The 13,687-nt window shown below is 54.2% G+C and overlaps 1 protein-coding gene and 1 pseudogene across 1 annotated transcript; one reads left to right on the forward strand and one right to left on the reverse strand.

The window, feature by feature from the left end:
• Positions 1-107: 107 nt before the first annotated feature.
• Positions 108-4,352, reverse strand: LOC101838830 (annotated as a pseudogene).
• Positions 4,353-5,369: 1,017 nt separating this feature from the next.
• Positions 5,370-13,517, forward strand: Pmm1 (phosphomannomutase 1). Its single transcript, XM_040752739.1, has 8 exons — positions 5,370-5,528; positions 7,826-7,943; positions 8,951-9,027; positions 9,131-9,222; positions 9,474-9,573; positions 11,651-11,726; positions 12,560-12,675; positions 13,023-13,517. The coding sequence occupies exons 1-8, from the start codon at positions 5,442-5,444 to the stop codon at positions 13,143-13,145; spliced, it is 789 nt and encodes a 262-aa protein (XP_040608673.1). The 5' UTR covers positions 5,370-5,441; the 3' UTR covers positions 13,146-13,517.
• The last annotated feature ends 170 nt before the right edge of the window (positions 13,518-13,687 follow it).

Consider the following 13,687-nt stretch of genomic DNA (forward strand, 5'->3'; position numbering starts at 1 on the left):
CATTAGCTGTCCCCTGGGGAGGGATGAGGCCAGTGGTAAAGACTGGTTAGAGACTGTTGTCTTGAGGACCCAGCAGATATGGAAATTGAGGATGGAGAAGGAAACAGTGACAGTCACAAAACTAGTTTATTGTGCATGGCTCAGCCCTAGCTACAGAGCAGGACTGGAATTGGTGTCCCTAATGGCGCAGCACAGCACAGAACTGGTTTGGGGAGGGGGCAACTGGCATTGCAAAGACCCCATGGTCCCTGGCCGGGGCTGCCCAGCGGGCACCGAGAAGCTAAAGCGCTGCAGGAGGCAGGTGAAGAAGAGGAAGAGCTCCATGCGGGCCAGGGGCTCCCCCAGACATGCTCTGCGGCCTATGGGTGGGAGAGGGGCTCAGTCAGTCTGGGGCCTGCTTGATGCTCCACCCTCCAGGCACCCTGGGAAGAGACAGGGAGCCAGGGGCCCACAGCACCTGCTGAGAATGGCATGAAGGCCTCGTGCTTCACAAAGCGGCCCTGGGCATCCAGGAAGTGTTCAGGATGGAAGTGGAGGGGCTTCTCCCAGACGGTCTCGTCCTTCAGCACTGAGGACAGGTTGGTGATGAGGGTCGTCCCCTGGCGGGAGACACACGGTGTGAACATGGAATGGGACAGGGATAGCGCACACACAACCACTCTCTGTACACACTGGATTCTGTCACTCAACCTCAGCCTCAGAGCCTCCCAGCCCGTTCTCTAAGGCCATGGTAACCCTGTAAGGAGTCTCCCATGGGTGCCCAACCAGACCTGTTTCTGTGTGCAGTGGTCACTGTGGTTGGCCATTTCTCTTTCCCCAGCACACTCAGTGGCTGCAGTGCTCCTGCACCAGGCTGGGCCCGTCAGCATGGCGGAAATCCCGGGTGTGCTGGTCTCGATCTTCCTGTCTTTGTGTGCTAGTGTGGTGATGTAATAGTAGAGGGCCCATGCCTACCTTGGGGATGAGGAATCCCTGAACTTCAATGTCACGGGATGTGATGCATGGCAAGTTCAGTGGGGGGATATCTGCAAAGCGCTGCACCTCATGAATGACAGCGTTGGTGTAGGGCATGCGGGCCTGGTCTGCCATCTCTGGGCTTCTCCCCTGCCCTATGACATCATCGACCTCCTGTTGGACGCGGCCTGGAGGGACAGTGTACCCTCAGTTAAGGAGTCAAAGGGGGCTGCAGCTTGACCTCTCCTACCTCTGTGTTAGGGGCTGGGATCATGTGACTCATACAGTGTCTGGGTTAAGCCAGTGCTCAGGGTCACGAGTGTCTAAAGTAAAATCAGAGAGTGTGTCTCTGTCTTTCTGTCTTTCCCCCCTCCCAGCCCCAGCCAGGCTCACTCTGCACGTCCGGGTGCAGGATCATGAGCAGCAGGGCCCAGGACAGTGTGGTTGACGTGGTCACCATCCCTGCAATAAACAGGTCAGCCGCCACCATGCGCAGGTTCTCCTCATTGAAGCTGCTCTCAGGTCTCCCCTTGGCCTGGGACAGACAGAGAGGGTGGGCACAGGGGAGAAAGAGAGGAAACCCCACAATACCCTCCAACTGTCTCCAGACAGCTTAGGTGCTGGGTCGCTGAACGGTACTCAGGCCCCACTTGCCCGGCCTTAGAATTCACAAGACACTTTAGCCCATGCCTCTGGCCTCATCTCCTGCAACTGTCCCTCACTTTTCCCACCTCAGCCAGGTCTCAGGGTGGCTGGGCAGGATCCCAGGTCATCTTGTGCTCAGCCAGCAGCTCCTCCAACATGGCCATAAACACCTTCTGTTGTGGGAAGACCTTGTCAGCCAGCCCTGGGATGCGCACGCACACCGGAAAGGTGTTCAAAACCTGTGACAGCCCCAGAGCATATCTCAGTACTTCCTCTTTTTAAAATTAATTAGTCATTATTCATTATTGTGTATGGGGCCATGGTATGTGTGAGTCAGTAATAGGACACTGTGTACTGTGCATTGTCTCTACTCTACTTGGGTTTTGGGCATCAAACTCAGGTCTCCAGGCTTGCTTGGCAAGCTCCTTACCCACTCACCACTGGGCTGGCACCTGAGTGCCTCCTCTACTCAGTGTCTACCTGGACCAGTTTCAGATCCCAGCCTCCTTCACCATGGAGTCAAAGTTCATCCCCACCCATCACCAGCCTCCTCCTCAGTCCCACCCTTTAGATTCTTACAGCCGGGGTGAACATCCTACCCTGGAAACCACTGGCTTGTGTGTCTTCCATGTAGACAGAGGGCACAGGTTCCCTCCTTCTCTCTCTCTCTCTCTCTCTCTCTCTCTCTCTCTCTCTCTCTCTCTCTCTTTTGTTTGCTTTGTTTTTTGAGACAGGGTTTCTCTGTATTGTTTTGGAGGCTGTCCTGGAACTCGCTCTGTAGACCAGGCTGGCCTCAAACTCACAGAGATCCGCCTGCCTTTGCCTCCCAAGTGCTGGGATTAAAGGCGTGCACCACCACCCGGCAGGTTCCCTCTCTTTCTAGAAACCCTGACTTCGATTCATTTCTCCCCTCCTATTGTCAGAGGTGTGTGGAGCTCCAGGCCCTTCCCCTGCAGCTGACTCCCCCTCTCCCATAGCCTTGGCACATAGCTGCCTCCGGGAGGATGGACAGCATAGAAGAGGCTCTGCGAGTTGCCTTGAGCCTCCTACCTCGGGAATAAAGCCAGAAAGTTCTCCCAAAAGTTTTTCTGCTATTTCAAAACTCTGGTGAGGTAAGGGTCTTCATACTCAAAGCGGCAAGCAAAAATGAGGGACGTGATCACATTGCACACAGCCTTGTTCAGCAGCGTGCTGGGATTGAAGGGACGCCCTGCGAGTGGAGACACGAGATAGTCACTGTACTGCTCACGTGTCCCTGTGCCCATCTGCACCCCTCACCCATCACCCACCAGCCTGGTCCTTGAAGGCGTCACAGAGGTGGCCAGCCTCGTCTGTCACCCACTGCTCCAGTGGTTTCTTTCTCAGGCCCAAGTTGCGCAGGGTGGACACAGAGAATCGTCGCTGCACTCAGGCCCGTAAGGGGCAAGGACCATACCTGCAGACACATCTGTGTGTGACCAGGGACACCTGGCTCTGCTCTCAGCAAATTTGCTGTACTGCTTGACTATGCCACCACCTCTGTCCTTCCTCCAGTGGCTGCCCACAGGCCCTTTTGCCCACCCCACCCCCTGCTCCAGTCCTTTGCCTCTGGATTTAGGCCCAAAGCCCAGGAGTTCATAGATGGGCATTCGAGGACAGTTGGCAGTGTCTTCACCACAGTTCAGCACCTCATGCACTGCCTTCAGTCCACTGATCACGATGACTGGCTTGCAGGCCATCTGCAGGCTGACCACATCGCCGTAGCATCACTAAAGTGGAGGGACAGAGCAAATTACAAAGAGAGGTCCCGGGCCAATGCTAGAGCCAGGCTCACCACACAAGCCTCAGGGTATCGTTCACGCATGCATACCTGAGGGTTCCCGGTTCCTGGAGGTCAGCAGTGAGACTGAGACCACTCATCACCCACAGCACCGCTCTCCTCTTGGTTCCTTGGCCTGGTCCCTCTCCCACATTCCCTGACACTTGATTCCCTGAGGGGACCATCACAGATTGGGGGCCTCTCTGACTTCTGCCCTATCCAACTAATCCCAAACCTGCCATTACATCCTGCCCCATCTTCCGGCCATTGTGTTCCCATGTCTTTGCCCTTGGAAAGTTGAGTGTCCTCAGGCCTGCAGTGCCCTCCCCCAGGAAGCCCAGCCACCTCAGCCCTTCCTTTTGAATGTCTGTTGCTTCAGCACCACCATGTCCTGCTAGGAGCACCACACCCCCTCACCTTGTGCAAGCTGTGTGGCACGTTCTTGAGGTCCACCTGCAACACGTTGCCCAGTACAGGCAATGGCACAGGGCCTGGTGGGTAGCGGGCAGCCCAGCGCTGGCGCTGGTGCATCAGATCCACCAGTAATATGAAGATGACCGTGAACATGGCCACAGACCGCAGACCGTGCCCAGTCAGCAGCCCCATGGCTGCCTCACTGCTTCTCTGGCTTCTTTGGGAAAACCCTCAGGGCCCTCACTCAAGTCACCTGTGACCGGGAAAGACTCTCTTATCACAGCCTGGGCACTTGGAATCTTATAAAGGAGGCAAGCCTGCCCTTTGTCCTCCGCCTGGAGCTAAGTTGTGTTTACTCTTCAGTTAGAGAGAGTGTAGAGGGACCAGAGCAGGCCAGGGAGGTCAGACTCAGGGGTTCCTTAGCTCCCCAGGTGCTTACTCAGTGTGTGTTTGTGGGAGAGCATCAAGATCTGAGAATAGAGCTGGGCGTTGGTGGCACACGCCTTTAATCCCAGCACTCGGGAGGCAGAGGCAGGCAGATCTCTGTGAGTTCAAGACCAGCCTGGACTACCAAGCGAGTTCCAGGACAGCCTCCAAAGCCACAGAGAAACCCTGTCTCGAAAAACCAAAAAAAAAAAAAAAAAAAAAAAAAAAAAAGACCTGAGAATAGTCAGGCCCTCGAACCCACATGTTGGGTCAGGTTCTTGTCACGTGGTGGTCTCTTTCCTTCATTCGCCCCTTTGTTTCTTGGCAGGTCAATCTCTCTCCGAAAAGGCTTCCACATGGAGATATGTAGGCAATGTTCTCATACTAGACCTGTGGTTAGGCTGGGAAGCCATGAAGAAAACGGAAAGATGAGTCCAGACACTTCTAACAAATGGCTCCTCTCTTTTTCTTAACCCTTATGCTCAAGCCTACATCAAACGCATTTAATGTGCCTTATCCACTGAGACGGCCCAATGGGTATGTGCCAAACCTAATGGCCTGAGTTCAACTCATGGGACCTGCAATGGTGGAGGAAGAGAGTGGCTCTTGTAAACTGCCCTCCGACCTCCACACATGTGCTGTTTCATGCATGTGCCGACACACAAACACATAAAGTAAACAAAAACATAACTAAGAATAACAGCTGGGCAGTGGTGGTGCACGCGGCCTTTACCTCCCAAGTGCTGGATTACAGGTGAGCAGGCGTGCCAGGTTCTTCCGGAGGGCAATCAATCCCTTTGCCCCACAAACCTTAGGCACCAGAAGCAGCTGAGCTCTGAGCCCCGCCCTCGCCCCCGTAGGGCGTGCCCTGAAATCGCCAGCAACCAGCTAAAGTCCAATCCTGGCCGACACCGCCTGCCGGTTACACCCCTTTCCCCTCCGGTTCCAATCTCCGTCGGCCCGGAGAGCTCTGACTCCGCCCATTGCCACGCCCCTCCGCCCTAGTTGCCAGTATCGTCCGCTTTTGGCGACGCCGGCCCCTCTCCGTTGAGGGAGGACCGATGGCCTCTGCTCCTCCCTTTCCGTGCGTCTGGCCCCGCCCCGGCCCCGCCCCGGCCCCGCCCCGGCCCCGCCCGACCTCTGTCGCACGCGACCCTGGCGGCTGCTGCGGTCACAGCGCTTGGCGCGCTGCAGAGTTGCGGCCATGGCTGTGGCTGTGGAGGGCACCCGCAGAAAAGAGCGCATCCTCTGCCTGTTTGACGTGGACGGGACCCTCACGCCAGCTCGCCAGGTAAGGGCTCCGAGGTTTGGCAGCTCCCGCCGAGTGTCACGCGGATATCCGTGATCCAGCGTGGAGCGGGCAGCGACGTGATCGCCGACACCCACGCGACCGGGTGTGGAATGTGCAACGCGTTGGTCCCGGCCCCTGTCACCGAGGAGGTGGGACCCAGGGCCTCCGGGCCTTCCAAGCCACAGCGCTCCGCGCGTGAGCGCCCGCGTTCTTCCCGAGAGCGCTGTGCTGGGAGGGACGGCTGTGGGCGGGAGGCCAGGTGTCCCGGGCCCAAGGCTTGCACAGGCCCGGGCTGGCCTCTGGGATGCGCCCACCCTGTTTCAGCTGGGATGCACAGCTGGCCAGTCCTCAAGCTAGCGTAAGAGCGCGGTGTCCAGGATGATCTCGGTGGGCATCCAAGCCCACGGTCGCCCTCTAGTGAAGGCAAGAAGCCTTCCCCCTGGCGTCCACAGGCCTAAGCCTGGGTTTAGTTTCTTAAGCGTCTTAAGGGTTTTACCTTCCACCTCAGGTCGGAGGGAGAGAGCTGCTTTTCTAATGAGTTTTGTTTTTTTGTGAGTCGTGTCGTTTTGGCTCCACGGAGTGAGAGGCTCCAGGGCTAGTCCGGTTACGAGAGGGTCCCTGAGTCACTGTAAGAATGGCGGTGTATTTTCTTTCCGTCTGCACTTTATGGTTCAGCCTCCCACCTCTGCTGGTCGTCCTAGTCGTCCACTTTGCCTTGTGGGGACAACGGCTTCCCTTGGTGCTATCTGGATCTCTCTGCCTGTAGGAAATATTAGATGTTATTTTGTGAGACTGTGCTACTGACTCGGCATTATCCTGCTTGTGACTTTCTACAACTTGCTTGAGACAGTTAACGACCTGTTTTGGGACCTTGCCTTGTTGGAAGCATAGATCTGGCCTTATCGGTACCTTTGCCTGGTAATATTTCTGAGGAAGCATGTGTTGTCATTGTCTGGCTGATAAGCATGGGAGTTGCTTGCAGTTTTCACTATTATAAACCATACCCCCAAGGGACTGGTGAAATGTGCCTTAGGCAAGAGAAGTTGAAATACTGTCTGACCAGGTGTGAACTTTTTAAGTGCACTTTCGAATTCCTCTTCCCATCTAACATTGCCTCTAGCCGTGGTCTTTGATATCTGAATATATGGGAGTTTGGATTCTGACTCCCTTGTTCAGATTTCCTTAGTGGAGAATCCTGATACACTTTGAACACATTGTTTCATTTAATGATAACCGTGATGCCCTTAAAGTGACTCCTACTGTGGTAGACAGGTTTTAGAATCGGAAACAAGCAAAGAAAGGTCTCAGTTATCTGAGCCAGAGCTTAGCAGGGTGAATTTCTGAGGTCTCTGCATTGTGCAAGTGAAGAACCTTTTGTGTGAAAGGTTTGCAACCAGAAATGTTTGTGGTTTTGGATATTGTTCAGATTCTGAGCGTATACATAATGAGTTATCATAGCAATGGGACCCACACGTGAACACAAAATTCATTTGTGTTTATATGTAACTGATAAACAGCCTAAAGACAACTTCTAATGCTCACTCTCAGAATTCTTGCTGGGCAATGGTAGTGCTGCCCCTTAATCCCAACACTCAGGAGGCAGAGGCAGGCAGATCTCTGTGAGTTCGAGGCTAACCTGGTCTACAGAGCAAGTTCCAGGACAGCCTCCAAAACAATACAGAGAAACCCTATCTCAAAAAACCAAAAAAAAAAAAAAAACGCCGGGCGTTGGTGGCGCACGCCTTTAATCCCAGCACTCGGGAAGCAGAGGCAAGTGGATCTCTGTGAGTTCGAGGCCAGCCTGGTCTACAGAGCGAGTGCCAGGACAGCCTCCAAAACTACACAGAGAAACCCTGTCTCGAAAAAAAAAAAAACAAAAAAAAAAGTGTTCTTTTAGGCCAGGTAGTGGTGATGCATGAGATTCTTGGGATTGAACTCAGGTTATGAGGCATCAAGGCAGATTCCTCCACCTACCAAGCTTACTCACTGGATCTTATATGTGTTTTGTTTATATTCCTTTCTTTTCAAACCCAAGACCTCATGAATTTTAGGCAAGTGGCCTTGAGGATGCAGTCCCACCCTGAGTAATGTTTTTAATCTATTTCTGTTTTGGTTGCAACACTTCACTTGAGGTCAGCTGTATAATTCTCCACTTTTGTTTTAAGACAGGGTTTCTCTGGCCTGGCTGTCCTGGAACTAGTGCTGTAGACCAGGCTGGCCTATGTCTCCCGAGTGGTGGGATTAAAGGTGAGTGCCACCACTGCCCAGGGTAACAAGAGTCTTTTTGTCCTTTACAGAAAATTGACCCTGAGGTGTCAGCCTTCCTGCAGAAACTTCGAAGTAGGGTGCAGATTGGTGTGGTGGGTGGCTCTGACTACTCAAAGATCGCTGAGCAGCTGGGTGATGGGGACGAAGGTAGGTATGGTTGGCATCTTTTCCAGCTGGGGTTGGGGTGGAGCTGGGAAATTCGTGGGCACTTCTGCCTCTGTGGGGCAGAAGAGGTGGAGAAGGAGCAGACCGAGGTCTTCACCCCGAACAGACATTTAGTGAGCACCTGTGAGTAGCCCCGTGCTAGATTCTGGAGAGTCAGCCAGAAGCTGAGCGGCAGCGTCCTGCCCTTAGGTGGTGCACATTCTCATTGCTCCCTGCTATGTCTTGGTTTCCATTTGTTTATTTATTGCTTCTTCTGGTGGTGCATGCCTTAAATCCTAGCACTCGGGAGGCAGAGGCAGGGAGATCACTGTGAGTTCAAGGCCAGCCTGGTCTACAAGAGCTAGTTCAGGACAGCCAGAGCTGGTACATAAAGAAACCCTATCTTGAAAAACAAAAAACAAACAAACCTTTTCCCCTTCTCCCTTTACCTTATCCCCTCATTTATTCACTAGCAAGTCCAAACTCTATCCATCTGTCTGTGCCCCTCTTCTCCCACACCCCATAGCCCAGATGCTACAGGGCATCCGAGCCATGCTTTCTGGCACTTCCTGACTCCCAACTGCTTCTTGTAGCACTTGTCGCTGGAAACTGCTATGCCACCCTGTAGGCCACAGAGAGGGAGACAGAAAGGAGAATGGAGTCTTCATGGGGGAGGCCTGTGGGCTCTGGGAAGGCTGCAGGAGCAGAGTGGAAATGGCAGCCTCTCTTGGGCATTCCTGGGAAGTCTGCAGAGGGGGGAGCTGGGTGTTGGAAGATGAGTCGAGGGGACACCAAGGGTGGTTCCAAGCAGAAGGCCCTACCCCAGCCACGGCCTAGAGGAGAGAAGAAAACAAAGGTGCAGAAGGCCAAGGCAGCCAGAAAAGCCGGTTTAGGGCGGAAAAGTGGTTGCAGACTGCCAAGCCGAACAGCCCGGGCTTCTCCCCCGGGGCTTGCTCTGGGGCAACAGTGGCCCCTTGTCTCATGCTCTTTCTTTCCCTCCGCTTCTCAAGTCATTGAGAAATTTGATTACGTGTTTGCCGAGAATGGGACAGTGCAGTACAAGCATGGACGGCTACTCTCCAAGCAGGTCAGTGTCCCCAGGCCTCGGCCGGGGGCCCCCCGCTTTTCCAAGCTGGGTTCTCTCTGGTTTGTGTGTGTGCCAGGGTCCGAGCCTTGTGTTCCTTACACAGACGATCCAGAACCGCCTGGGGGAGGAGCTACTGCAGGACTTGATCAACTTCTGTCTCAGTTACATGGCTCTGCTCAGATTGCCCAAGAAGCGGTGAGGCCCCAACTGAGCTGGGCTTGCCGGTAGAGGGAGGGAGCCCTTCACATGGAACCCCTGGATTTTCTGTTTTCTGAACTGGGGTCAGAACCCAGGAAAGAGGCAAGCGTTCTACCAATTATCTATACCCCGAGGTCCAGGACCCTAACTTATACATGGGTGGTTCCTTATACCCTGTGAAGTTCAAGGAGAAAGGATTTGAATTCAAAGCTGTTCTCCTCTCCTCCCCTTTTCTCCATCACCCCTAGTGGAACCTTCATTGAGTTCCGGAATGGCATGCTGAACATCTCACCCATCGGCCGCAGCTGCACCCTGGAGGAGAGGATCGAGTTCTCTGAACTGGACAAGGTGCCATTTGTTGAGCAGCTATAGGCCCATATGAGCTCGTAGACCCTGTCACTCAACACTGAGCTTTGCTTTCTCATCAGTAAAATGGGTTTTAGAGGAGGAATCCTGAGTTCAGACTTGGACACCTGCCGTGTCATTTCTGCAGGCACTCCAGCCTCTTTCTATCGCTGCTGGTCTCCTTTCCTGGTAACCTGTGCCACCAGCCCCTAGTGACCCACTCTATGGCCTCAGTACCATTGCCGCATGCATACCCACACCAGAACCAACAACTGTCTCCCCAGTGACAAGCCTTCTGTGGCTCTCCAGTGCTGGCTGGGCAGCGCCTCCGGCTCCTCACAGCCCTGAGGCCTCTATCTGCCCTGCTCCAGCTCACCCTTCCAGCCTCTGTCTGCAATGCCATGTTTGCGCTTGCATCCAGAACTTCCAAGTTCTCTTAAATGGCCAGATTTTGTTTCTTTTTGTTGGTGTTCGCCCAGGCTGGCCTTGAACTTGTGACCTCCCTTAGCGTCTTGAATGTGGGGTTACAGGTGTGTGCAGCCTATTCACCGCCTCCCTAGCGTTACCATGCAGTTTGCTTGCCGCCTCCCTGACAGTCACCCCTCAGGGGAGGCACGAGTTCATCCCTCCACGCTCTCGTGGCTTCATCCATGGTCTCTGACCCAGCAGCTGCTCCTCCCTTGCTGCCCGTTGCAGCCATGGCTTCTGCTCATTTCGAGAGATGCCGTTTTTTCCCCGCTTCAGCACTGGCGATGCACACTGCCCAGACCAGGCTGTCCTCCTCTCCACCCTTTCCACTCCTGTGGCGTCCAGCCCCAAACCCCTTATGTGTCCTGTGCGGAGACTCCTGGTTCTGGGGACGGATCCCAGGACCTCATACGTGCTAGGCAAGTGCCCTACCACTGACCCACAACACCCCCAGCCCAAGGAACATTTTCTTTTTTGAAACAGTGAAGGCTGGCCTCCAACTTGAGGCTTCCTGTTGGCTGGTGTCATAGGTGTGTCCCACTGTGCCTACCTGCCATGAAATGCTTTTGAACGAATGGACAAGTGTTTTATGCCCATCGTATTGATGTGGAAACCAAGGCTCAGAGAAGTGGCTTTCATGTCAGGTCACTTAGGGAATTGGTCTCAGAGTATGGTTTTTGATATGGCCGACTGGTCCCGGGTGTTTCCCTGAAATTGGGTGGGTCTTGACAGTGTAACTCCCACAGTGCACAGAGGCCTACAGGGGGCAGTGGACATGGGAACAAGGCACTTTTCCTGTTGGAATAGTTAGGGCTGGTCATTGACAGCCTCCCAGTCAGGTGGGGGCCCCTTCCCATGTTCCTCAGGTAGTCCCAGCCCGACCTCTATTGCCCAGTTAGGTTGGAAAGGCAGCTTTACTGACCGGATGGGGATAGAGAACAGGTAATGAACCTGGCCTGGAGCAGTAGGGGAAGCTGGGATATGGCTGGCATCCCAGCCCCTTCCCTCATCTCTAGGATGGGGATGTGTGGTTAGATAAGGACCCTGTCCTCAGGAGCTTTGCTAGGGTCACAAAGCTGGACACATTAGGGCTTGGCTTGGCACATGAAGCTGTCAGGTGACCAGCCATCAGCTAAAAGAGGGAGGTGCAGCCCCCAGCCCTGGGCTCTGAGTGCCAGCATCCACAGTGCTGTCCCTGGGGCACACCACCTGCTAGGAAGGTAAAATCAAGGCCATGGGGGGGGGTCACGTCTCTCAGCTCTTTTCCTCGAGGGAGAAGCCACTAATTACTTCTCTATCCTTTAGTTCTGGAAATGGGCTCCGAGAGGTCAGGTAACTTGCTTAGGGCCACAAAGCTAGCAGTGTAGCCACCAGGCCCGGAAGGGAACGCAGTCAGCCTGTAGACCGCAGGGTGGGTCCTGCCTGGCCTGACCTGACCCTCTACTTCCATGCCCTCCCCCTTTCTTCTGATGCCTCCATACCCCTATTGGTGGGGGTTACTGATTTCCGGGTCTAAGCCCCAGCACTGACAATGAGGCAAGGAGCTGGTGAGGGTTCCGGGCGTGGTATACTGACAGGCCCTCTGAGCCAATATGCACTCTTCCCTGTACAGAAGGAGAAGATCCGGGAGAAGTTTGTGGAAGCCCTGAAGACAGAGTTTGCTGGCAAGGGGCTAAGGTTCTCGCGAGGTATGTCTTTCCTGCCATAGACTCAGGCACAGCAGCAGGACCACTTACTTACCCAATTTTGCCCACTTCGTTCAATGACCACTGATGCGAGTGGTCCGTGCCTAGTCCAATTGGCTTGAACATCAGTCAGGGCCTCTGCAGATCTTTCTGAAGCTGATTCTACTCAACCTCTGCCACTGGCTGCTCCCCTGAGGTACCTGGAGCACATGGTAATCCCAGTGGCCACAGGGGAGAACAGATGCCATGGTCACTTAGGACCTACAGTTGTGTTACCCTGTTGCTCAGAACCCCCTGGGTACCCCCAATGTGGTCTGTGTCCCAGTTTACCGTCGCCTTGGGTCTCCCTGGCCATGCTGGCTGAGTGAGTCTACCTTTGCTCCTGCCTGTGGCCTGCCTGAATGAGACCCTGCAGATCCTGAGTCTGCCCTTGTGGCTCTCAGGGTTGTTTGTTTGTTTGTCTTGAAAAATCAGACAGGCTTTCTCTGTGTTGTTTTGGAGCTTGCTCTGTAGACCAGGCTGGTCTTGAACTCACAGAGATCTGCCTGCCTCTGCCTCCCGAGTGCTGGGATTAAAGGCGTGTGCCACCAAACCCCGGCCTCTCAGGGTTTTTGAATGAACAAAGTGCTTTAGAGCCAGGCACGCTGCCACGTGTCTGTAATCCCAGCACGTGAGAGGTAGAAATGGAAGATGGGGAGTCCAAGGCCAAACTGGGTACCCGAGGCTGTCTCACAAGCAAAGCGTGTTTTGCCCAAGTTAGCCTTGTGAGCTTCCCTGAGAAGCTGCCAGCCCTGTCTGTCCTTCCCAGGATTTTGTCATAACCCCCACTTCCACAGGAGGCATGATAAGCTTCGACGTCTTCCCCGAGGGCTGGGATAAGCGCTGCTGCCTCGACAGTCTGGATGAGGACAGCTTCGACATCATACACTTCTTTGGCAATGAGACCAGTCCTGTAAGTGCGACCCCGCCCAGTTCCCCTCAATCAGAGCCCCTGAGGTCAAGGCCTGGACACAGGACACTAGAACCTGTCTGCGCTTCCCAGAAGACACTCACTGTTCCCACTCTACAGTTCAGAAGACTAAGACCCAAAGAACTCTAGATACCTGTTCCATGTTATATAGCAAGTCAGGGCGGGTCTGAGAAGCCAGGATACTGGGATTCTTGGCAGGTCTGAGGAGGGGCGGGTCTGCAGGAGCGAGGATGGGAAGGGTGGCTCTTGGCCTCAATCCTAGGCACTTCCTGTCCTGTAGGCATCACCTAAGATCATGTCTTCTCTGTCTGTCCTTCCTCTGAATGCAGGGTGGGAATGACTTTGAGATCTATGCAGACCCCCGGACTGTCGGCCATAGTGTGGTCTCCCCTCAGGATACTGTACAACGGTGCCGAGAACTTTTCTTCCCAGAGACAGCCCATGAGGCATGACTGTGGCCACAGCTAGGCATTGGGACCTTCAAAGAGCTCTGGCCAGGCCTGAAGAGAGACCCATGGGGCAGCATCATGTGGAGCACCACAAGCCCCACCCACACAGGACCCGGGTCTGTGGCACCTGTCCCCAGCCAGGTGGCTCCCGATAAGACTTATTCCTGCACTCCACTGATGGCCCCTGGCTTCTGATGCTGCTGGTCTTTGGGACAGAATAGGTTTCACCGAGCTGGGCGATAGTGGCGCATACCTCTAATCCCAGCACTCGGGAGACAGAGGAAAGTGGATCTCTGTGAGTTTGTGGCCAGTCTGGTCTACAAAGCTATACTGAGAAGCTCTGTCCTGAAAAACTTTTAAAAAAAAGAAAAAAGGCCGGGCGTTGGTGGTGCACGCCTTTAATCCCAGCACTCGGGAGGCAGAGGCAGGCGGATCTCTGTGAGTTCGAGACCAGCCTGGACTACCAAGCGAGTTCCAGGACAGCCTCCAAAGCCACAGAGAAACCCTGTCTCAAAAAAAAAAACCAAAAAAAAGAAAAAAAAGAA

This window comes from Mesocricetus auratus, unplaced genomic scaffold (assembly GCF_017639785.1).
Source record: "Mesocricetus auratus isolate SY011 unplaced genomic scaffold, BCM_Maur_2.0 Super-Scaffold_100010, whole genome shotgun sequence".
Classification (NCBI taxonomy): domain Eukaryota; kingdom Metazoa; phylum Chordata; class Mammalia; order Rodentia; family Cricetidae; genus Mesocricetus; species Mesocricetus auratus.